The sequence below is a fragment of the Aplysia californica genome, unplaced genomic scaffold, assembly GCF_000002075.1.
Source record: "Aplysia californica isolate F4 #8 unplaced genomic scaffold, AplCal3.0 scaffold00058, whole genome shotgun sequence".
NCBI lineage: Eukaryota > Metazoa > Mollusca > Gastropoda > Aplysiida > Aplysiidae > Aplysia > Aplysia californica.
The window spans coordinates 1247415-1270515 of NW_004797328.1; the positions used below are offsets into that span (position 1 = coordinate 1247415).

Here is a 23101-nt window from a genome sequence, read left to right on the forward strand (position 1 = left end):
GAAGAACTACTGATGAGAGAACTGCTCCTCAATTTTTTCTTATACAGCACCTACAGCTGCATCAACAATAACACACACACACTACTTTTCAGAGTATCAAAATCTACCAAGCATAGATTTTATAACGCTCAAAGCTCCTAGAAACAAAAGAGCTAAGAACCATACTAAACAAGAAATTGGCAACAAATGCAAAAATATTGACTAGACAAAACTAGAAGAAGAAGGAAGTGCACGATATAAACACAAACCTCAAACTCAGCTGTGCGCTCAGCGTCTTGACTCAGAGTCTCCTGCAGTTCCGCGATGCCAAGTTCCACTTCTGTCGCATACCCAGACACAGCTGGTGACAGACATGAGAAAACATGTTCAAAATCAGAAACTGGTTCAAAACTCACATTGAAAGCCAGCCAATCACTACCGTTTATCCAGGTTGACAGGTTGCAAAAAGAAAGCACTCTATCCCATTGGTCATTTCTATGCCAAACAAAGCCAGATAACGCATAGAGCAGAATGACAGACAAAAAAGTGAGATTGGTCATTCAAGGCAATAACAGTGTATATCACTCAAAAGCTAGGAATTCCCAAAAACTAAAGCTCAAAGTCAAACAATGTCACTCTATCACAACTTGACTATATATTCTTCTCCTGTAAGATTAGGTGAAGCCAAAAGACTGAAGCCCAGTGTCATAAATAACATGTTTATCTCTGTTTGACGTTACATTGTCAAGGATTCGCGCTTATTGTCTTGTCTTTTTTTCTTTGCAGACCATACTGTAAACTGTGCTGAATGGAATGTTGAATAAACCTACCGAAAGGTCATACCATACTTTTATTTGAAATTGTAATTTTAAATTCGCCTTACAACACCCAGTTTCTCCAACACCATTTTGGCATACTGGATTGGGACCTTCGATTCGTTATTATTTTAATTTTCCATAAGAAAACTGTGTTGTTCAACCATACTCACAAGCCATGGCGTCTGTGAGCTCCTTGATAGCGTCGGTGCGCACACTCATGGCAGCACATTTCTCCATCAGGTTCTCCGGGATCAAGTCCGGCTGAGGCATCAGCTGATCCGTGTCAAGCTGCAGTGATGACATGAACTGCCTGAGAACAAATGCATAGATGGAAACTTAGACAGGCTGATCTGATAGTATTGATTTTACGGGACCAGAGTGAGAATTTGTGAGACTGATTACTAATAAATAATGAAAATCGCATTTGTATAGTGCATATCCATGCTCTAGAGCATGCTCTATGTGCTTTAGTGAGGTGAACAATGAAGCTGTAAATAGAAAACAATGTGAGGACCAGAAAGACATGTATCCTGTGGTCACTGTTTTGTTTACTGTTGTTAAAACAAAAACTTCCGACAGGGTTAGGTAAGTTCTTTCTATTTCCTTTTCAGTCTATTATTCCCCATCAAGGTCTCATTTTATCAGAAAATAATATGGCACGCTTTTCCTTCCAAAGCCCATTTGGGTTTTTTAACCAAAAACATTCTCTTTTCATTATATTGAGAAAGACAAACAACTTCATCCAAAAGTCTTAAAACATCATTTTTACAAAGATTATAACACATATGACAGACACAACAGAGCAAGAAAACGAGTGTCAGGCCACTGTATCTCTTTCAACCACGAGCATTCATTACATCGACAAACAAAAAATAAAAACATGAATTACAAACGGTGTTACCTAAACAACTGCCGAGAAAAAGACAGAGTGCACTCACAATAATATAACATTAATATACCACAATTTTAGAACATATTACTAGAGCACTAAACAAACCATTTGAATTTTAGTAAGTGTTTTACGGCACTTGCAACACAATAAGGTCATATAAGTGCCGAAGAGGTGTTACAAGAGAATAACAAACACAAAAAAGAAGGAGAGATAATGACGACAGATGTTTGAGAGGAAAGAAGGAGCAAACCACACCAGAGCACCCGCCAACCATCTACGAAAAAAACATGAATTTAACCAGACACCTAAACTGCGTGTAGGGCCCTGATAAAGCTCATTTCTCAAAGCACCACTTCACAATTATTCCTTTTTTTTAATATGTATATATTATAACTCACTCCAGATCCATATTCTTCTGCTCAATATCTTCAACAACTCTCCGAGACAGCTTTGCTTTCTCCTCACTGGAATAACAAAGTAAATTTTTAAATACACACAGTTCAACGACAACAAAGATCGGAAAAAGAGATGGGATTTCTCTGAATGTAATTTTATAAAAGTAACTGTCAAGGTTCTCTTAAAATCAAACTGCAAATTATTCTCATAAGTCTCCACAGACAGTCCGCCCAAGAATGCTATTTACAACATAACTTTATCTGAACAACAGAGACAATCAGCCAAAATTATTCAAAATTCAGACAGAAAAAATTTCCAAGTGTTGAGTATTATGTATCAATGCCAGTCAGGCGTCCGTGCGCGGCAAAATTTGTGTCCCCGTTTGCGTGTGTATTTTTGGACCAGATCGGAACGTAGGTGACTAACTTTCTCAAACTTGGTCTGCTCTATTTCTAGACCAATATGAATGAAACTTGGCAAACAATCAGAAAATAGGGCAAACTAATGATATGCGGATGTTAAAGTTTGTACACATAAATTAACCTATGCTTTTGGTGTCGGAAACACTTTCGTAAAGGTTATGCCGAAAACTATAAGGAGCTTGATTTTCAACATCAACAAAGTAAGAGATCTATCTTTCCTCTTTAGTGTCCTCAAATTTGAAAGTTCTGTGTCAAGTAGTTGTTTAGAATTTATAAGTGCACCACTAGCCCCCTGTCCAAAGCGGCTTTGTACAGAGACCGGCCATTTGCCTCTCACTCCCTCAACAAATATATGTGACCTAAAAATCCCTGCATGACTATTTCGAGCCCGTTCATTGGTCCCTTGAAATAGGGCAATGGCGGCCACGCTCATCCGGTTGTTTTTCTCTCTGTTTCCCTGTAACATCGCAATGGTGGTATTCCGGGGTGAGCTTATCACGCTTTGAGGTGTTCGCACCCCAATAGGGAAAGAAGATTTTTAATTGTACAGCATGCTAGATTTAATTTAATTTAATTTTATGGTTGGCATGGTCTAATGTCATCAAAAAAAGCTTTGCCATTATTTAGTGACGCTACCAACATATTCTTAAAGATCCCATGTTGTGATATGATGCTATAAATAAAATGCTCTCATCCCACACCCCTTTTCGCAAAATCTAAATATGTAAACCAAAATTTTAATTATAACAAAATAATTAAGAAATGGTTAGTAAATCTGACTTGCAGAAATAATTTCTCCGCCCAAAAACACATTGGGTAGCCAAATTTCTTTCTAACACTCCAATGAATAACTGAGATATCATCGATTTTCTTACAAAATCTGCTGTTGCAGGGTCCACTTTTGGGAGTATTTTCCCAATATATGGGTCATCCATATTTTGTCGACCTTCACAACCCCATAACTTTTTTATTTACGATCCGATTCTTTAAATTCAAAAGGCATAATTCTTAGAATCGAAAACTCTTTCCTACGTAACAATAAAAAAGGGCGAAAGCGAAAAATTAATTTTTCATGGGCATGGCTATATTATGTATGCCATGGGTCACTACAGTTGTCTTTTCTTTCATTATTCCCTCTGTTATATCCACTGTTCAATATGCATTTGAGGGGGGGGGGGGGGGCAAAATAGATCAGTCCAAGTTAGAAAAAAAGGGAGACAAAACGATTCAGTCAAACAGTGGGAAGACATCAAAGCCTTACCTGTAAACTGAGGAAGCCTCATGAGCTTCCATAGGTACTAGTTTCTGGAAGATATCAGGTCCCGAGATCTCTTTGTCTGTTGGGTTGAATGGGATCCCTTTGACCAGTGAGGCACCTGAAAATACACACAAAAAAAGTCAGGCAAAATAAGCTTCATAAATTCGAAAAGAAGTGCACTGTAATGCTTCTACAGCATCTGAAACTTGTGAACTTGGACCTAAATTATAAAAGTAAACAAATTACTGTAAATCATAGGAACAAGCATGCAACTCTCTGGAACCAAAGACAGCAAGCAGAACAAGTTCCAGTTACAAATGCATGGAGCTGAAAAGACAAAAACAGAACACTTTAGCATAAGAACGTTAAACTGTCTCAGATTCACATTCCAGTAGACAATCATTATGCAAAACCCTTGAGGGCGAGTTGGGAAGCATGAATAATAATAATAATGATAATAAAAATCATAATAGTTTATCCATCAATGTCTGACAGAGATCAATGTATCTACAGAGGAAAATGTTTCTTAAAAAAGAAGAAATAAAAGGTTGAGATGACTTGTGACTTCTGCTGTGGCCAATGAGACAAGTTCTGGCTGAGGATTCTCTGCCGGAAGCATGAATAAAATAAACCCAACTTAACCATAAAGCTAACATCCTCCCCCTTCACATTCAGCAAGAGCAGCAACATGAAGCATACGCACTCAATATAATCTGTTTCTGACTTTTGAACTGTGCTGTTTCAAAGAAATGTGTATAGCACATCTATGACATGTACAAGCATGCACGTGAAAAGTTACCTTTGATCTCTGGGAGACTGTCAATGGGTGGCACTTTGTCATGATACACAAAATCATTGTCTTTCTTTGCTGCTTCATACCTGTGAAGGACAACAAAACAAAAAAAATTTATTCAACAATACATCTTACCAATACAAAACTAACAAAAACAAGACAAATTGAAAATTACCACTTTCATAGAGCATCTCTGAGTAGAAAACAAAGAGAGAGAAAGCAGTCAAATCACATTTTGAAAATATAGTACTAAGATGAGCTTTATTAATGCACAGTGGACTATAAAAAAACTACACACTGATGATAAAAATTAAAAAAAACAACCATGACAAACTTACTTTCCCACAACGACATCTCTGGCAAAGCTTAAGCAGTCATGAACCTCAAGAACATCATTCTGTTGAAAAAACAATGGTGTAATCCTCATAAATGAGACTACACTACAAACAATGGAACTTATCACTTTAAAAAGAGTAAAAAAACATATTCCTTGAAAATCCACATAACATCTCTGGCTTGATGTTAGCTTCTTCTTATTTTCTTCGCCTTTTAACTCTTTTCTTTTTCAAGAGACTATAGTCAAAGAAAAAATATAATATGTACTTCAGTGACGCAGGAAAATATTTCAATGTAAATATAGGAAAGCATTTCTCAATGGGCAAGGAAAAAAGTGGCAATTGCTCAGGAATATTTTGGTGTCACCGTTTTACAAAAACTATGGAACATGTCACTTTCAACTGGACAGTCAAGGTCTCTTTTATACATGAAAACTTACAAAAGTCAGTGTACATAACTTCCGATGATATTTTAAAGGCTGAAGCATCTACCTTAGCAAGCTGTGTCGCTTTAGCCAGTTCATCTTTAGCTGCTGTGTAGTAAGCCAGACATTCACCAGGTTTCTCCGACTCTTCCGCTTGACGACCCAAAAAGTAGTAAGTGATGCACTGGTAGAAGGAAGTCTTCATCTCTAGCCTTCTGCCCCATTCCTGTCAGGAAAGTAAATAATAATGATAAAATGAAAATAATAATGAAATAAAAGTAACAATAATAAATAACAGCAATGAAAATAATCTCAGACTTGCCAACTTTTTCAAAACTCAATCTGGGACACCGAATGTTATAACACCAGATTATGTACCAATGAACAAAATTATATAAAGTGGGGCTAGTTTTGGTGAAGTGTATGCAACGTCCTATCAAATTCCCAACAGTCAAATTTGGGACAGCCCTGGGAAATTCAGGACAGTTCGCAAGCATGTGATCTTTTGATTATTATTCTGCTGAAACAATGAAAACAATACCAAATCTGGAGCCATGTCATTATGCCAAAGGCTTCTGCCATTTCCTATTCACTTTCCACGCCAAAAAGCTCATTGCTCAGCTCTGGACCCCCGAGCCACACTCAGCAGGTATGAGTACCATAAGCTAGGTCATATTAAAAGAGGATCCAAATAAAATGTGAGTATTACGCGAGTACAAATTTGAGTATTAAAACTAAAGACAACGTTAAGTTTACAAAATAAGTGCAGAGATGCCAACCACAGAAAAACGAAATGAGTATTGGGAAATATGAAAATGTGTATTTTCAGGGGAAATGTGTATTCTCTTCGACCGACCGACTAACCAGTAAAATATTCAGGGTGTCCAGCAATATTTCCTGAAAAAAATTTACTAGCTCACCAGCTCGAAAAAGGGAGCACACACGCGTACAATAAACATGTATCCAGTCAACAACATGTCAGTGTTCAGTGTCGTACTGGGGTCTTGTTTGACTTAAGTATTTCAGTCTGTTATAATATTTTCCTCTCATTATTATTATAAAAAATCAATCCCGTTTTGAGCGTTCGGAAGGGCCTAGAACAAGAATTTCGACTATCAAGAACCAGTCTGGGTGTCATGATTCATATATTATGAACTGACAGACTAAAATTATAGCTCAAACTCAGAGAAGAGCAATAACTTGAAGGGTTCAAGTAGACCCGTGCACTGTAAGAGTTGTAACAACTGTGGGAGGGCAGGATGCAGTGACACTGAAAATCTGCCCTTCTTGAACAGAAAGCATAGTAGGTATAATTTACTATCACCCATCTAATGACACGCGAACATTTTATTTCAATTACACAGACTTGCAAAGTATGAAGGGTCCCGATTCCGCACACAGCCTGCACCAACGCGTGCTTTGCAGAGAGCTCTAATCAAAATTCTGAAATTTGCCTCCAAGTTTTTGTCCTCTGGTCTTGCCTTCACACATCCTCCCTCCCCCCCTCGAGTGTATAAAAAAAAAAAAATCAATAATCCCCTCCCGTAGTCCTATACTTGGCAACGCCGTTACTCCCACCAAACACGGTCTTTGCTAACACGTTGCCGCATTTATTTGTGATGCGAATGCGCGCAGGTTCATTGACCGGTCACGATGGCGAGCCCAACAATCTAAAAATCGGACGACGCTTGTATTTTCTTTTCTTTTTTTTCCTACAAGTGACAGCACAGACACGAGTTCGAGAAATTTTATTTGCACGGCAACACAGCGTTTACACTGCACAACCTGCATGTCACAAATAAGTTGCGTTATCAGTCTACAGCTGGCAAACTTCTCGGTGGTAACGAAAGCGAACGTAGATCTTGATTTTCCCGATCAAGCCGCGGTGTCACATACACTTCCGTCTGCCGCCATAGCCGCCTGTTCGTGTGAAAGTGAAACGTACTCTTGGAGGAGGAAAAGCTAAACGAATATAATATCACAATCGCGACCGGCAAAAATGAACTTACTGACCTTATCGGACTTAGTTTTCAAATATTCCAGTTCCGTGATACTGATACTATTTTGTATTTTTCGCTTTCCAGGATGCGTATTTTTTCATGAAAAGTCGTATTCGCGTATTTTCGGCAAAAAATCGTACTAAAATACGTAAAATCGTACTGGTTGGCATCTCTGTAAGTGGGTGTTACAAAGGCATTCTCAAAATAATGACCAATAGCGAAGTTTTGGAAGCACAAGAAGGAACAACAAAACATTAAAAGACTTTTGACGGCGGAATCAAAAACAAAACCTGTCTGTTATGTAGAAACCATGTTATTAAAGAGCCATTGCCAAAACGTGGGGAAAAACACACACATCTCACATTAGGGTGCATAAAATGTGATGCATTAGTATTTATTCCTCCAAAACTTATACACAAGTCAAATATAGGATGTAGAACATGCATTAGCAGTTTCAGACCCCATGTCAGCTTTACAATCTTGAGTTTGTAAATTTTGTGCCAAAAATGTTCGGTTTTTTTGTGATTCCAGGAGTGTCGTTTTGAGCAAACTTCCAACAATGTCCAAAATTTAGTATTTTTGGGTGGGGGGTTTTTTACGTGCGCTTTGATCCTATGCTATTTGTCATCGAGAAAGGTTAACTTGCTCAAGAAATCGGTTTGTTTGCAAATAAACGAACAATTTGGATCACTAGTGTGTCAGTCGTGTCGTCACGGACTAGGTGTTTCAGAAAACACCATTATTTTTCAGTAAAATCACCACAGCTGGTTAAATCTTTTTGCTTTTCGTCCTTTATTCAATACTTCAAAAGCCGCGATTTGCAAAAGGAACATCGGGTTCCTAGATCTACGATTTCGGTCGGCTGTTTAACATTCGCCGCGAATGTCGTCACCTTGCGACGTGCCGGAAGTCTGAATTTCGCCCACTTTTGTTTTGAACGGGTCATCAACAGTGCCCGGATATAATTGTTTTCTTGAGTGACTTCCCCTTACCCGCTTCCCCAGAACAACGGAAGCAACGGGGGAAACAGAAAAACGAAAGTAGTCATTGCCTTCAGCGTCCGGTGACGCACAAGAACCTTGCCTTGAATGTGACATACTGGACTGTTTTGCGTGTTTTCAGGCTACCCTATTGAATATTTTAGTGAAATTGCGGTGTTTACACTAGATTCCTGGAACAAGAGTGTGATGTGTGAACAAACTTCGAGAGATGGATAATTTCTGTGGTTATAGATTTAGCTTTTGTGATTAGTGATGACGTTTGGGGTGTCGTCATGCAGCCGTACAAGACTGACTGACGTACTAGAAATTACATTGTCCTAAGAGCAAACATTTTTTAAGTCATGTGTGCTCTCTTTACTCAAACAAATAAACAAACATGTCCTTGTTTATCTGTCTAACTCAAAAATACACATTTGTTCTTTGTTGGTATGATATACCTCTTTCCAATACATTGTGTCATTGTGTCATCATTGTTATGTACAAGTAATATTTGTCATCATTGCTAATATCAATAAGTTTTCAACATACATTTCATACAGGCAAGATTCATTTAGAAGCAAAATACGCCTTTATTGATCTGTGTATTTCTTAGTGCAAATTTGTTCTTTGTAGGTATGATTTTACCTTTTCCCAGTATGTTTTGTCATCACTGTTATGTGCGAGTACTGTTTGTCATAATTAGCAACATAATTGTGATCGCCCACTGTCTTTGATATGACCTGATATCTCTTTCAAAGCAAAAGAAACCTCTCCTGGGTTTTTTTACATTCTTAAACTGCGCATTTCTCTCTGGAGGCATGACTTTGTCTTTTCCTGTACATTGTGTCATCATTGTTATGTACAAGTCATGTTTGTCATCACTGTTATGTACAAGTCAGCTCCATTGATTTTGTGCTTTTGCCTCATATTAGTTTAAAAATTGCTTTACACATGTGTTTTTCTGGTGCTGTGGCTTTGATAACTGTATTTGTACAGCCTTTCACTATTGTGATGTGTTGTCAATGATAATGTCCAATGTGTATCCTTTCTTGTACATAACAATGATGACATGTTCTGTGCACTGCGTCATTGTTACAAAGCTTGTCATTTATTTATTACCTTATGAATGGAGTTCATAGTGTACAAAGTCTTTGTTTACTAAACAAATGGAATTTAAAGTATATAATTTGCCTTGCTGCTTATCTGTTTTTGTCATCACTGTTATATACAAGAAATACAGTAGTTGCCAAACCAATAGACCCATATCTCCAAATCCCTACATCTCCTTGCTCTGATACTCTAGGAATATGAGCACTAAATGTCAATTTGTGACTGACAGAAAAGAGAGTCAAATTGGTAAGAAAAATTTGTTTACACCACTGAGTCTCAACAGAGTCCCACGTTTTGGCTATTGCTCTAAAACGAATAAAATCCTCATATTCACAAGCTAATACATAATGCCAAATGACTCATCAGTATTTACATGCCTACCCTAACCATGTACAGAACTCTTGTTTCTGTTTGTCACAACAGTTTGTACGAGAAGTAGACAGAGACCCAATCAGACGTTCCTACCTTGTGCATCCTGGAGTTGATCTGTTGTTTCTTCTCTGCCATGTCAATAGCTTTGCTGGAATCCTTGTAGAACTCCACCACCTGGGCTGCTACTTTGGCGGTGATATTGCTCTTTCTCCCGTCAATCATAGATTTTTCCAAAATACATTCCTGAGCTTGGGCCTTTGATACAGAGAAAAATCATACACAGTTTAAATCAACACACCAAATGTAAGGCAAACAATCGCAACTTAACATAAAAGTCTAAGAGAATGACACACAAGCTCTGAATAAAGTATCCACTTCCATTTAAAGGAATATACCAGTTTGCTTTATAACAGATAAAAAAATCAAAAAGTTACACCCTCAAGCAAAAGGAGTTCTACATCTCACATTACTTTCTTCTTATAACAAACTGAACAAAACAAGGGAAAATGGGCCGGGGGGGGGGGGGGGGGGGGGGGGGGTTTCCAAAAATCCCAAAGCGAGGGGGGAAAAAAGGCTCTCTCTCCCGACCCACGTAAAAATTCCAAAAATTTTTCCGGCCCCCCCCCGGGGGGGGAAAAAGGCAAAGGAAAAAATGAACAATTATACATCAAATCTTCTCATCTCACCAGCATCAGTATAATGTGGAAGGACAGCAGCTCGTAGCTCATGTCTGTGCTCATGGAGGAGGTGGCAAACTCATTCCTCAAGTGTTCAAAGGCCCAGGCCGCACACTGGAAGTGTGTACAGGACACTTTCATACCCTGTGTTTGGATTGGAATTTGGAAACACATACACAAAGTCCTTCTGAGTTAGAAAAGGCTAGAATAGCTCAAAAATGAAAAAGTCAAGTACATTTATACATGAATTGAGGGTTAGGGGGAGAGAGGGTAGGACAGAACAAAATATGACAAAGAGGAACAAAAATATTTATTTGCAATGCCTTGGAAAATGTTCTCTCTAACTGGGTTGCACAATAAACATAAATAAAAAAACTTATTCCACCAAATGACCACACACTACGCATGAAAATTAAATTAATTTCTGTTAAAATCTTTGAAAATTTCAAATACCAAAAGAGAGTGCAAAAGTCAGGCACAGGAATGATTAGCTCTACATATGGACTAGTATTTATTTTCTCTACATACAAAGCAAAATACTCTTTACTGGCAAATTTTCAGCACTTGTTGCTATATCTACATTCACAATCTTAGCAAAGACACACAAATTTTAATTCACTTGTAACTCTTTGCGCCCGCAATTTTTTTCCACTGACCTCCCAAAAACGCAGGAATTAATTTTCTCAGGAGGCCTATTACGACAAATTGATTCTGTTGCCATATTTTTTCCGCTGAAAGTACATATATTTGATACTACTGGAAAGGTAATTGAATATGCTATCACAATAGATGGGTTGCATGGTTTTTTGCCTTATTATGTAAGAGTAATTACGCCATATAGGGGGGATAATAACTGAAAAATAAAGAAATTGGCTAGTTTGATGAATTTTTATCCAACTTGCTGTCACCATTATCCATGAAATACAGACTGATACGCAACAGAAATGTTTATATGTAAATCACCTTTGTAATAATACCACAATTGGTATTCGAGTACAGATCTTCTTCAATAATTTGTAGTAATTGAAATAATACACGAAATGATAAGTCAGCCACAACCCAAATCCCCACTGACAGTTAAGGGCAGGAGCGACCTTGATTTTGCAGATTTTGGGTCAGGCTATGCAAATTTTATGTTGGCTAATTTTTTAAGATCAACCAAATTTTTTGGTCTAAAAATAGCATGGATACAATTAAGGAAGTCTTTATTCTCCTCATAAATTGCCTTTGAAAACATGAGATGTGTTAATATAGTAAACTTTCACAACAATTGTTGTCTTTCGCAAAATGTAATTTTTTTGCAGCTTTTTCCCTACTCCTTCCTTAGTTTATGTCCCTTTGACATGAAACTTTCAGGAAACATAGATGGAAAGGCGGCCATCAATGTAACAGAGAGACATTTGCAAAAACAATCACACTTTTCCATTGGCAAGCGATTACGCAACCTACATTTCGAAAAAGTTTTTTATACTTTGGAAAAATTCTCATATTTTTTTCTCTTTTGCACTTATTGAAAAAAATTGCAGTTACTCTTATAGGGTCTGGTTCAGTTATACTCTCATCAAATTTGGTCAAATTTGGGGAGTAAATAAGAAAGCCTTAGGGATTTGAAATTCATTGTTTATTTTCAAGATGGTGGCCGTTTCCATAGCAACCGCGGTAGCTACGTCAAAATAAAATTGCATATCAAGAGATTTTACTATGCCTAACTTATATGTGTACTTAGATTTGATCTTGGGCAATAAACATAGAAAATGGTCCTCAAGGGTAGCTCCTCCCGTTAAGTAGACCTAGACCTGCAATTAACTCCTAATTCTATTCTTTTACTAAATCTAGTACTAGCAGTTGTACCACCTTAGCTGACATTGCTAGTACTAGATCTAGACCTTCGGGGCAGGTTATAACTAATGGATGACTCACTGACAACCCCTGATAGACTACGATGCCCACTCAAAATCTGGTCAATTTCATCCTTGTTGTCAGTATCGTCACAGCTATTCCCACCAGTTGAAAATTACGATTGAAGTCTAAGTCAGTGTGGATAACAATGTAATAATAATTTTTTAAAAGCTTTATTAATCAAGTCAACCAGCAAAAAGCTTTACGGGGCTTTTGTTTTGCATGAACCATTGCCCCAAGCCATTGTTGCCATAATAAACAAACGGGTATGCTTTATTTCAATCAACACTTCAGACTAAAGAAACCACGCATAATTCTCTTTAAAAAGCTGTCTAATGACGAAACTAGCAGTGAAGTTTCCGGTCTTGATACAAATACATTTGGAAGAGGCAAATATTGCCGAAAATAGCAGCACGAACTGTTTAATAAAACCATTTGAGAAACGACGACTGAGTCGTACCTCCGCGGAAACCGCGTTCGGCTGGCGACGAATGAGTCTTCGCTTCGCAGGGATTGAGTTAAAGCAAACATAAATTTAAAAATTACATCATAAATGATAAATCAAAGCTTTTATAAAAGAAGAAAGCACTTTTAAAAAATGTTCTATGTCATGTTTAAGTTGTTTGATGCAATTCTAATAATATAAACCACAACAGGGGTATTCTGTACATTTGCAATTATCAATTGACAAAGCTCCCATACCTCTGCATTGTGCCGTGTGTCCAGAACCCCAAGCAAAGAATGGAGACTCCCAATGTTATATAAGATGCATGCCTGCTCAAACTTGATATCCATGATCACATGTTCTCTGCCAGTCTGAATGTCTTCCCTGAAAGTCATCGACCAATTTGTTTACAAAAGCTATATATAAAAAGAAGCACATCAACATCACAGAATAACAGTTTGTGTGTGTGTGTGTGTGGGGGGGGGTAGCAAAACAATACAAAAGAAGTGGAGCTAAAACCAAATTGTACTAACATATCTACATCTTCTATAATAGATTCTATCAATAAAAATATCTTCAGTAACATATACCTCATACCCATCAGAAAGTATCGTGGGCTTGTTTGGACACTTCCAACCCCCCCCCCCCCCCCCCCCCCTTCCAGCTTGTGTCCACAACAGATATGTGTAAGGTCATTTAAATGCACACACGCAAACACAAACTCCCCATCTCGATTTTATTACCATGTGAAAACGATGGCGGCCTCTCCCTCATTGGTCATTGGGAACCTGCCCTGCAGATACTGGAGCTGAGCATAGTACTTCTTCAGTGTGGTGCATCCCATATAATCACGGCTCACCTGGATGGCAGCCTGGCATGATAAAAATACAGACAAGGTTATCCGTAATCAAGACACAATGAATACAGTCAAAATTACCCAGCTTGTCTCAGGACTCTAAAGTATAAGACATCAGACAGTGAGCATAAAAATACAACCGTAATCTTACATGGATTATAACCTCTTTTCTTCTCACCTGACGAAGCTGTTCAAGATCAGTACAAGCTTTATTGTACAAAGCTGGATCCTCTCCATAATGTGTTTTGATGTACTGTGAAAAAAAAAAAAATAGAACAACATAAGAAACAAAGACAGGACTGTTCTGATAATTGTATCTGAAAGATACAGGATAGAAATCACTCAGCTTTTTTTTTAAACTAAGGCTGCTACAGTGCCTTCACCTGAGTAGTAAACAGCTTCAAGCTTCACGAACTTGAAGTAATTGTTGCCACAAGAAATATAAGAAGCTTTTCATGGTTTGACAATGAGGTCATCGTATATATATATGTGTGTGTGTGTGTGTGTGTGTGTGTGTGTGTGTGTGTGCGTGCGTGTGTGCGTGCGTGCGTGCGTGCGTGCGTGCGTGTTATTGTGAAGACTGATTTAAAGTAAGTAATGACTTCAGAAGTATTACTATTCTGAAATTCAGAATCACAAGTGATTTTTCAGTTTAAGCTATTAATATTGATTGGTTTAAAACAGGGAGTAAAATAAACAAAGGAAGAGCCAAAAGTTTTCTTCAGGTAATCTTCACCAACCTTAACTCTCAATTAAACTCTGCGATACATCTGCACACTCATTATTTCTAAAATTGTGTCTTTCGATTAGGTTTTCCCTATTTTTGGAAGTATGTGGAACAAAAAACGCTCTAAAAAACAAAACAAAAGAAGTACTGCAAAGAGTTTGTAAGGAAAAAATTATAAATTAAACAGTGCAGTGAGAATTCACAAGCGCATCTTCACATTTTGTTCGGACAGAATGGCATGCCTTGACAAAAATAAACCACAAAAAAAGGAGCATGCAAGACGTGTGCGTCACGTGATTATATTGTTCATTAAATCGGAGTCTGGGGTAGCAAATAGCAAGTCTCCTATTCAACTCATTGTCATTGTCATAAAGTGACATAATTAGCAACAGTTAAAATGACATGAAGCTACAGCAAGCACCTAGCACACCTCTGTGATAGGCCCAAATACAGATGACGTATTTCCGCCATCTATTTTTGTCATCTTCCGGGACTTCCCTCGCCAATTGACTAGATCTCACCATGGTGGGCCAGCTTTACCGCTTAGCGTGCCATGGGCTACGTCACTTGGTTTTATCGCCAACTGCTTGGCAAGTGTGTATGCGTGTGTGAGTGTGTAAGTGTGCACATGCTTGAGCGTTTGTGTATACAATTTTGAGGAGAAAGTAAAATTATGGAACGAGAAATGCTGAGATTGTTTATTAAAGAAAACACAAATTAACGGGAGGAGCTACCCTTGAGGATAATTTTCTATGTTTGTTGCCCGAGATCAAATCTAAGTGCACATATGAGTTCGGCACAGTAAAATCTCTTGATACGCAATTTTATTTTGGAATACCTACGGCAGTTGCTATGGAAACAACTGCCATCTGAACTAGAGCCTATCAGAGTAACAGCGGGGTTTTTTCAATAAGTGCAAAAGAGAGAAAAAAAATGAGAATTTTTCAAAAGTATAAAAAACTTTTTCTAAATGTAAGTTGCGTAATCACTTGCTAATGAAAAAGAAGCATTTTGTTCGCAATCATCTCTATGTTACATTGATGGCAGCCTTGCAATCTATGTTTCCTGAAAGTTTCAGGTCAAAAGGACAAAAGTACTAAGGAAAGAGTAGGGGAAAAACTGCAAAAAAATTACGTTTTTAGAAAAACGACAATTGTGAAAACTCACTATATTAATCCACCCTCATGTTTTGACCCCAACAACAGGTGCTCACACGATGCCATATCTTGTGATGTAGGTTCAATGACCGGTCACGATGGCGAACCCGACAAGACGCTTGTACATTGTATAACTTTCTTTTCTTTTTTTTTCCACAAGTGACAGTACAGGACAAATTATATTGATTTATTTTCATGGCGTCACATTTTTAAACATTAAAAACAAGGGCATGGCAAAAATTGCCACGGTTGACCCTGTGATTTTAAGGGCATTGCGGCAAATTGCAAAGGCATCAAGGCAAATTGCTGCGGTGCCGCGGTCTATTTCAAGCCCTGGAGAGAAAAGGGTGGAGAAGGAAGAAGAGAAAAGAGGAGAAAAGTTAACGAAGTTGGAGAAGCAGAGAGCACTTAGGGAAGAAGAAGAAGAAACAACAGGGAAATGGAGTGGGTGTAAGGGAAGGAAGAGGAAAGTACAGGCAAAGATGATGAAGCAAAAGAGAAGAAAAGGAGAGAGTGAGGAGGGGGAAGAGGATGAAAAGGAGGTGGGATTGGTTTACGACAATGACCACTCCGCAGTTTGTTGTGTGGAAGAGTAAAATGAAGCATTCATGTGCTTGTGTGTGAGTAAAAGATGTTCAAAAGTGAGTTTGTTGTGATATGTGAGGAAGAGTAAAATGAAACATTCATGTACCTATGTGTGAGTAAGATGTATGTGAGTCTGTTCTGGTGGTTGTTCGTATAAGTATGTCAATAAACATTAGTTCTGTCTTAGGCCCACTGTACAAAAAGAGTTCGTCTTTGCTTCTTTCCTCTTTTCAAACGCCTAGTTGTGCTTCAATTTGGGTGTGCTGGTATGGGGTGTAGTGGGTGACAGTATGGGGTATGCCATGACAGAAACCCCGACACGTGACGGCATGGGGTACATGTCATTCGCAGGCGTCAAGTCTCGGTTAGGGGTCTTCTTTATACACTATCTGACTAAAGACTTCACTCCACACCTCTACAGGAAAGGCTGGCCTCTCAATGAAACGAAATTTTGGGTCGATGTTTTGGAAAGAGCCGAAGTTATGGTAATACAAAAGTTCACTTCCGGAAATCGTTATCACAAAACACTAAGGTGACGGTATGCCGTGCAGGGGCTCTAGATCTAGATCTTTTGTGGGTTTCAAAAGGAAGGACTTCCTACCCCAACCACCCCAACAAACACAATTAAAGAAGAGTCCTAACCCTAACCCTACCCCTAGGCCTGCCCTAAAAAAAGAACCTGCGCACGGGCCTCGTGTAAAAAGGCCAGCACAAGTCCAAAATGAAAAAATAAAAAAAAATTAAAAACCACACTCCAAAACTAACAAGGAGCATAATAATATGGCCTATCTAGATCTACATCTCTAACATTTTTATTGCTATTATAAATGGTTTGATACAATAACACAATAGAATTATATGAATCCTCCACATAAAATAGATCTAGTAATTTAATTAAATCTAGATCTAGACTAAATCTAGATCTTGTAGAACAAGTGAATAGGAATAGGCCTTGAACTAGAAATCCCCATCCGATTCCGAACAGAGGGACTCAGCTGAGTCTAGATTCTAAATAAATAAATAATTCCTTCACGCACCTGATGAAATGCTTTTTACCAACATTAATATTACAGCACAACCTATGTTAGGGTTTTACACAATAGAATTGGAATATGAATCCTCCATTGAGGTCTGTAAAGATCTATAAATCTAGATCTAGATTCTATTAGACATGTTATTAGAACAAGTGAGTCGGACTTGAATGAATCCACACGATCTGAACAATTGAATTAGTCAACAAACGAAATTCAAAATGGCCGCTCGAGCACGAAACTGAAAGTAGATAATTTAGGCCGTTGTCCTTTTTCGTATTCGCATTTCTACTCAGGTTCCGACAATTATGTCGGAAACGCCGACGTCGGCATGAAAACGAAAGTGCCGACAAAGCCGACGGGAGAAAAAGAGGGCGCTGGCAGACGGCCAGGCCTCGCACTACGCACATTGACTGGTGTGACTGATACAGGTGGGCCTAGCAATAGCATCGGCCGGCTCGCGGGTCGAGTCGCGATTGTCGGATTTCAGACGATTGTCGGCAAACATGCAAGTCTACTATATAAAGGGCGTGAGCCGGCCTACCCGGGAAGCACGCACGCCCTATATATAAGGCTGACCTACTTCGACCGGGAAGCACGCAGGCCCTATATAAAGGGCATAGACGCTGACCCTTTTCAATGGAAAATTCCAGTGTTCCTTATATGGAAAATGACGTAGATCTAGTCAATAAAAGGCCAAAGTTATAAATAGTGACCAATGACTTTGCAAGTTATCTTGACCTCGTAGAGCGTCTCTTGGCCGAGATATCGATCGATAAAGTGACGCAGTCCCGCTGAGCGACAACACGCTATGTGTTATCACTTGTTTCGCCGTGCTGATGTACTAATTGTTGAGTCTATCGCATTCTCGGCTTTGTTTGTATTTATCTGATCGCTGATCATTTTTGAATGGCTCATTCTATCAGCTTAAAGCAAATATATGCTTTTATATGCTTTTTATCATCCGTTGAGCCGTAAATGGTCATTTTTCAGTAGCAGGTATACATTTCGAAAGTGGCTATTCTCACCCGCCCGGAAGTTCTCGCAAGATCAACTCCTCCCCTCTTCTCTCTCTCTCTGTCTCTTTCTGAATACTGTCTATCGGTGTTGACGATCAAATTGACCAAAACAACGTTAAAAAATGATGTTAAAACACAAAAGTAAATAAATTTGGTTGTCTACAAAGATGCTACGGCTATTTAACTTTTCGAATCAAGCCGAACTACGCGGGTCGCCATTTTGTTTTGCCCGGAAATTCTCGCGCTACTCCTCTCTCTCTTTCTCTCTCTCTCCACTGCCCACAGACAAAATTGTACGCTTTTAGTAGGCTACAATTGTAATGGAATGTTTGTTCACGGCACAGAATTCTACAATTTTTCTGTTATCACAGTGTAGAATTCTGTAGTTTAGGGTGAACGCAAAATTTGGTGAACACGCACCGGGTGAGAATAGCCACAAGACTCGCCTGCACTATTCTCACTCCGGGTGAGAATAGAGGTGGCCATACATTTCGGGTATCTCATCAGCTGTTTCCCCCCTGCCAAACCCCCATGTTTACAACTGATCGGCCGTGGCGGCGGGGCATTTTTGGCGGGTTACTTCCGGTGAAACGCTGAGCGCTTCTAGGGTTAAACTTTGGTAGGAGGGATCGATTGCCTGGATGCTGGTGGTCTACCAATGCCAAATATAGTCTTTGTCATGTACCCAATGAATTCTCATCACAAAGTTTTTACTGCAATCTAGATATAAATTTCTAGATCTAGATCTAGATCTAGATAGATACTACAACATAAAAAAGGAAAGAGCAAATTGTAAAAATATATCATCATAATCATAATAATCAAACTATGACTATGAACGGTCGGTGGTCATGACTATGAGTCAGAACCCAGCAGACTCAGACACTGTTTGTATTTGTTTGGCAGATAACGAACCATTCTTGAAATAAGAGGACAAAATGCAAAATTCTTTCTTACAGTACCTGCTTAAGCTTGGGGCCAAACTCTACATAATCTGGGCTGTGTTTCAATTCAAAAGAAAGCATCGGCAGTCGAGGCATCGACTCCATTATTGGTCTTTGGTCTTATTTACGATTGATCTGATTAACCCGGAAGTACTCTACTCTGTGTCCCCAGTCGGTGTATATTACGCAGTGATGTCGCATAAAAGAGTTTAATTATTTTAACGAAATTTGACCCGTTCGGAAGTCTCCACTCTACATGTATTCCTCACTCAAATTTGATTGATTAATTTAATATTTTGGCTTCTTGAAATTCTTACATTTTTACGAGCAACAATATAGATGTTGACTTGACACTCAAATAATTATCCAATCATCCCGAAACTTGATAACCCTATAATCACCTATATATTGACATCATAAAGTTATAATTTCATTATATTTTTTTTATGCGGACCTTTTCTTTCTCTGAAAACTTAGTCACTGTCTTTCTGAAGGCTATTATAAAAATTAAATTTACGTCCTAGCCTGCTTTTTGTATTCCTTCGGTTAGCTCAGTTGGTATCTTGTTGGGCTACTGAGCGAGGATATAGCCCCTGTCCATAGTCGAACCTGCTTTAACGGAAACCTGTATAAAACGGAAACCTGTCTTAACGGAATCTCCCCGCTCCCCCCTTGATATATTCCTCTCAAGGAGATTAATTCTAAACTCCTTGATTCCTCTTTAATTACCTGTATAAAACGGAAACCTGTCCAATGTCCAACGCGGAAACGGAAAGAAAAATCCGCTCCCTTCCGAGGGTTTCACCTGCCTTAGACGGAAAATGCTTTGCCCGCTCAGCCCTGATTTGAAACAAAACTCGCAAGTTTGGTTCCGCTGGCTCTAAACTAACGCTTTGGTCACGCGGCTGGTCGAGAAAGAGGAGTAGGGGTACAATTTGGGGGTAGATGTTACCCCATCATGTGAGCCCTGAGCGATGCAGATGGTCAGTGTAGTGTGGATGTGAAATCTCACGACTGCCCGTGAGAGTGCTCGAGTAGCGAGCCCCTTCGGAAACTTTCCTGGATCCAGAAGCCAGAGGTGTGAAATTAGATTGACCAATGCCTGACGCCCTGATCGTACGGCCAGCCGAGAAAAGAGTTCCTCGAATCGTTGTTACAATGATGGCAGTAAGGGGTGGCATTGGTGGGTGGGGCTAAGGGTGGAAGCAAAGGAGATGTTCAAACGTTTCTGTTTTTAATAGGTCAAACAGTGGTCCTATGAAAGGCAAGCACTGGTGGTAATTGGATAAGTAAGACTGACGCATGTCAATATCAGACAGGATAGCAATTGAGAGGTGTGAAGTTTTGACCACTGCTTGCCGATCGGATAAGCGATCCTTGATCCCACCAGCTATTTATCTTAATAAAGAGATGGGCCTCAGACAAGGAGTTTAGAACTAATGGAGCCTCCTCTCTCTCTTCGCGGCGCCACGAGCAGTACGCCGCGGTGGGGATCAAATATGGCCGCCGAGTGTGGGCTAAATCACGAACTGTGGCGTTTCTTTTTATAGAATCTTATCGGGCTGGGCCACGTTGTGGGGTGGGCGGGGTGGGGGAATGCACGCAAGGAAGAGGGGATGGGGCTGGGATTAAAGAAGAGGGGCGGGCCTTGGGAAGGGACGAAGGAGAATGGGGGAAATTGAATAAAAGAGAGAGAGAGAGAGAGAGAGAGAGAGAGAGAGAGAGAGAGAGAGAGAGATTGTGATCAACAGACGGGATGACGGAAAGAATGACAGGGAGAAAAAAAAATTAAATTCTGTGTGTGATACGAACTGTTCTAGGCAACTGAGAAACCCTAGGGACTGTTCAATTATTTAAGAGTTTTACGTTGTATATAGTTTAAAAATCAAGAAGATCGGCAAAATAAAAAAATTTAAAAAACTTATGCAAGTATCATAAAATTATCAAACATACATTATAAAGATAATCTTTCATGAAGCTAAAAGATTTAACTATAATAAGAAATGATGAAAAATGTATTTTTTTAAAACTGAATTTAAGATATGACGGCATGATTCTAGACAGGAGCTCTTATTGCGAGTTCGATGTTCGGCAAAATCAAAGGCGTCGATGAAGAGTTCACACCTGGGCGTGATTCCTTTATCGTAAAATCCTTGCGTCTGGAGCAAACGTGTACCTCGCATCGAGATTTAGAGCGGAGGTGTGATCCCATGCATGAGCATGGATGACCCTTGAATTTTTTTTGTTCAGTAAAGTACGATAGGGAAAGCAGCGTTTTTAGTCCCTTCACACTTCAGAAGGGGATAATTTATCACAACTAGTGCAGTAAAATTTATTGTTGCTTTGTTTGGTTTATTTTTGAACAGCAAAATCTTAAGTGGACCGGAATTATAAAGTGTAGGATCTTAGGTGAAGACTACAACAAAAGATATAGATCCAAACCGAGTATAGTTCTATCAAACAAGACTCAAACTCTCATCCACACCCTACATCCTCCCCTCATCTGATATGGTTTGGTGTTTCTTTAACAAAGAAGATATTCATCACTATTGTTGTTGGGTATTGATTTCATATTTTAATGGAGCCTCTCGATATCTACATTTAGACAACAGCAGTCTTATAGTAATTAGGAGATAAATGGGCTTAAAAATATAAAACAAGTCTGACTGACTGATTGAACTCAACACGTTAATGTGTGTTGTATGATTAGTAAATATATGAAAACAAGATACATGTAGAAACCTAGACTCTAGATTTTGTCCCGTCAAAATAAAGGTACGCTGCGCATAGCATCTAATTTACACCCACATTGGAAAGCAATATATTATACTTTGATTAAAATGTTTAATATGTATACAAACACACACACGCACACAAACACACACACACACACACACACACACACACACACACACACACACACACACACACACACATACACACACTCACACACAAACAAACACACACACACACACACACACACACACACTAGAATAAGATTTTTTTTTAAAAATCAAGTATCTCGGTCTTTCTTCTGGGGTGTTGTTACAGTGTATCCCTTTCTACCCGGGTTGGCCTTGGCAGGTAGCGCCGCAGCCAGCCCCTTATTAAAGTTAATGATCTAAATTGTGTCGCTGGGGGCATAAAAACACTTTCATTCAGATTTTTTTTAAAGGAAAACAACAGCTGTGAAAACTTCTGTCCACTGCAGCATCATAATATTGGTTCTTATACTTAAACACAACGCAGGTGGAAGGCATTTTTTAAATTGACTTGCCTAATCTCGGAATAAAACCTTCTTTCTTATCTAGATTTCATTGCGTGAGCGCAGCGCAGGTAGACCACAGTTCCGCTGCGAGAGAGGGCTCCTATCAGGCGTGCGGTACCGCCTACAGAGCATCCTCCATTACTTTTAATCTCCTTGGCCTCAGAGAAAGTTGTATTTGAAAATAGCAAAAGTTGCAAAAAGTTGCAAGAAAAATTATCAAAAGTTGCAAGAAAAGTTGCGAGACGTGTATAGCTAAAACAATGCCAAAGAATTATTGGAATACATTGTTACTATGCTCATTGTAATCAAAAGTAACCAATATGAGTTTTGTTAGATCAAAATCAGAAGTTAAATGTGAATGTCTACCAAAAAAAAAAACTGCAAGGAGGTTGCATGGTGTACAAAAAACAGTTTGTACCCTGACACATTCGTCAGGTCCTTTAACTTTGGCTGACGTTAGGCAGGTGTGACCAGACAGAGGATGGGGTAGAGTGCGGGGGGGGGGGGGGGGCAAAGAAAAAGGGGGGAGGGTAGGAGAGAGAGAGAGAGAGAGAGAGAGAGAGAGAGAGAGAGAGAGCCTTCGGGGGAGGAAGAAAGAAAAAAAAAAAAAAGGAAAAAAAAACCAAAAGAAAAAAAAGGGGTTTTTAGAAAAAAAGAGAGAGAATTATGGAGAGGGGGGAAGAAATATAGAGAGACTCGCTCAGCACCATCTC

The 23101-nt window shown here is 39.0% G+C and overlaps 1 protein-coding gene across 1 annotated transcript in view; it reads right to left on the reverse strand.

Moving 5' to 3' along the window:
• Positions 1-19265, reverse strand: part of LOC101847639 (tyrosine-protein phosphatase non-receptor type 23) — a 45677-nt gene extending 26412 nt beyond the window's left edge. Inside the window, exons 1-13 of the mRNA XM_005093123.3 lie at positions 19139-19265; positions 13836-13910; positions 13545-13672; positions 13059-13185; positions 10467-10601; positions 9874-10035; positions 5386-5544; positions 4897-4955; positions 4565-4644; positions 3769-3883; positions 2088-2153; positions 968-1107; positions 249-340 (exon numbers count right to left, since the gene is read on the reverse strand). Of these exons, the coding sequence (XP_005093180.1) occupies positions 249-340; positions 968-1107; positions 2088-2153; positions 3769-3883; positions 4565-4644; positions 4897-4955; positions 5386-5544; positions 9874-10035; positions 10467-10601; positions 13059-13185; positions 13545-13672; positions 13836-13910; positions 19139-19225 (1425 nt within the window). The 5' untranslated portion in view covers positions 19226-19265. The remainder of the gene's footprint in view (positions 1-248; positions 341-967; positions 1108-2087; positions 2154-3768; positions 3884-4564; positions 4645-4896; positions 4956-5385; positions 5545-9873; positions 10036-10466; positions 10602-13058; positions 13186-13544; positions 13673-13835; positions 13911-19138) is intronic.
• Positions 19266-23101: the final 3836 nt, after the last annotated feature.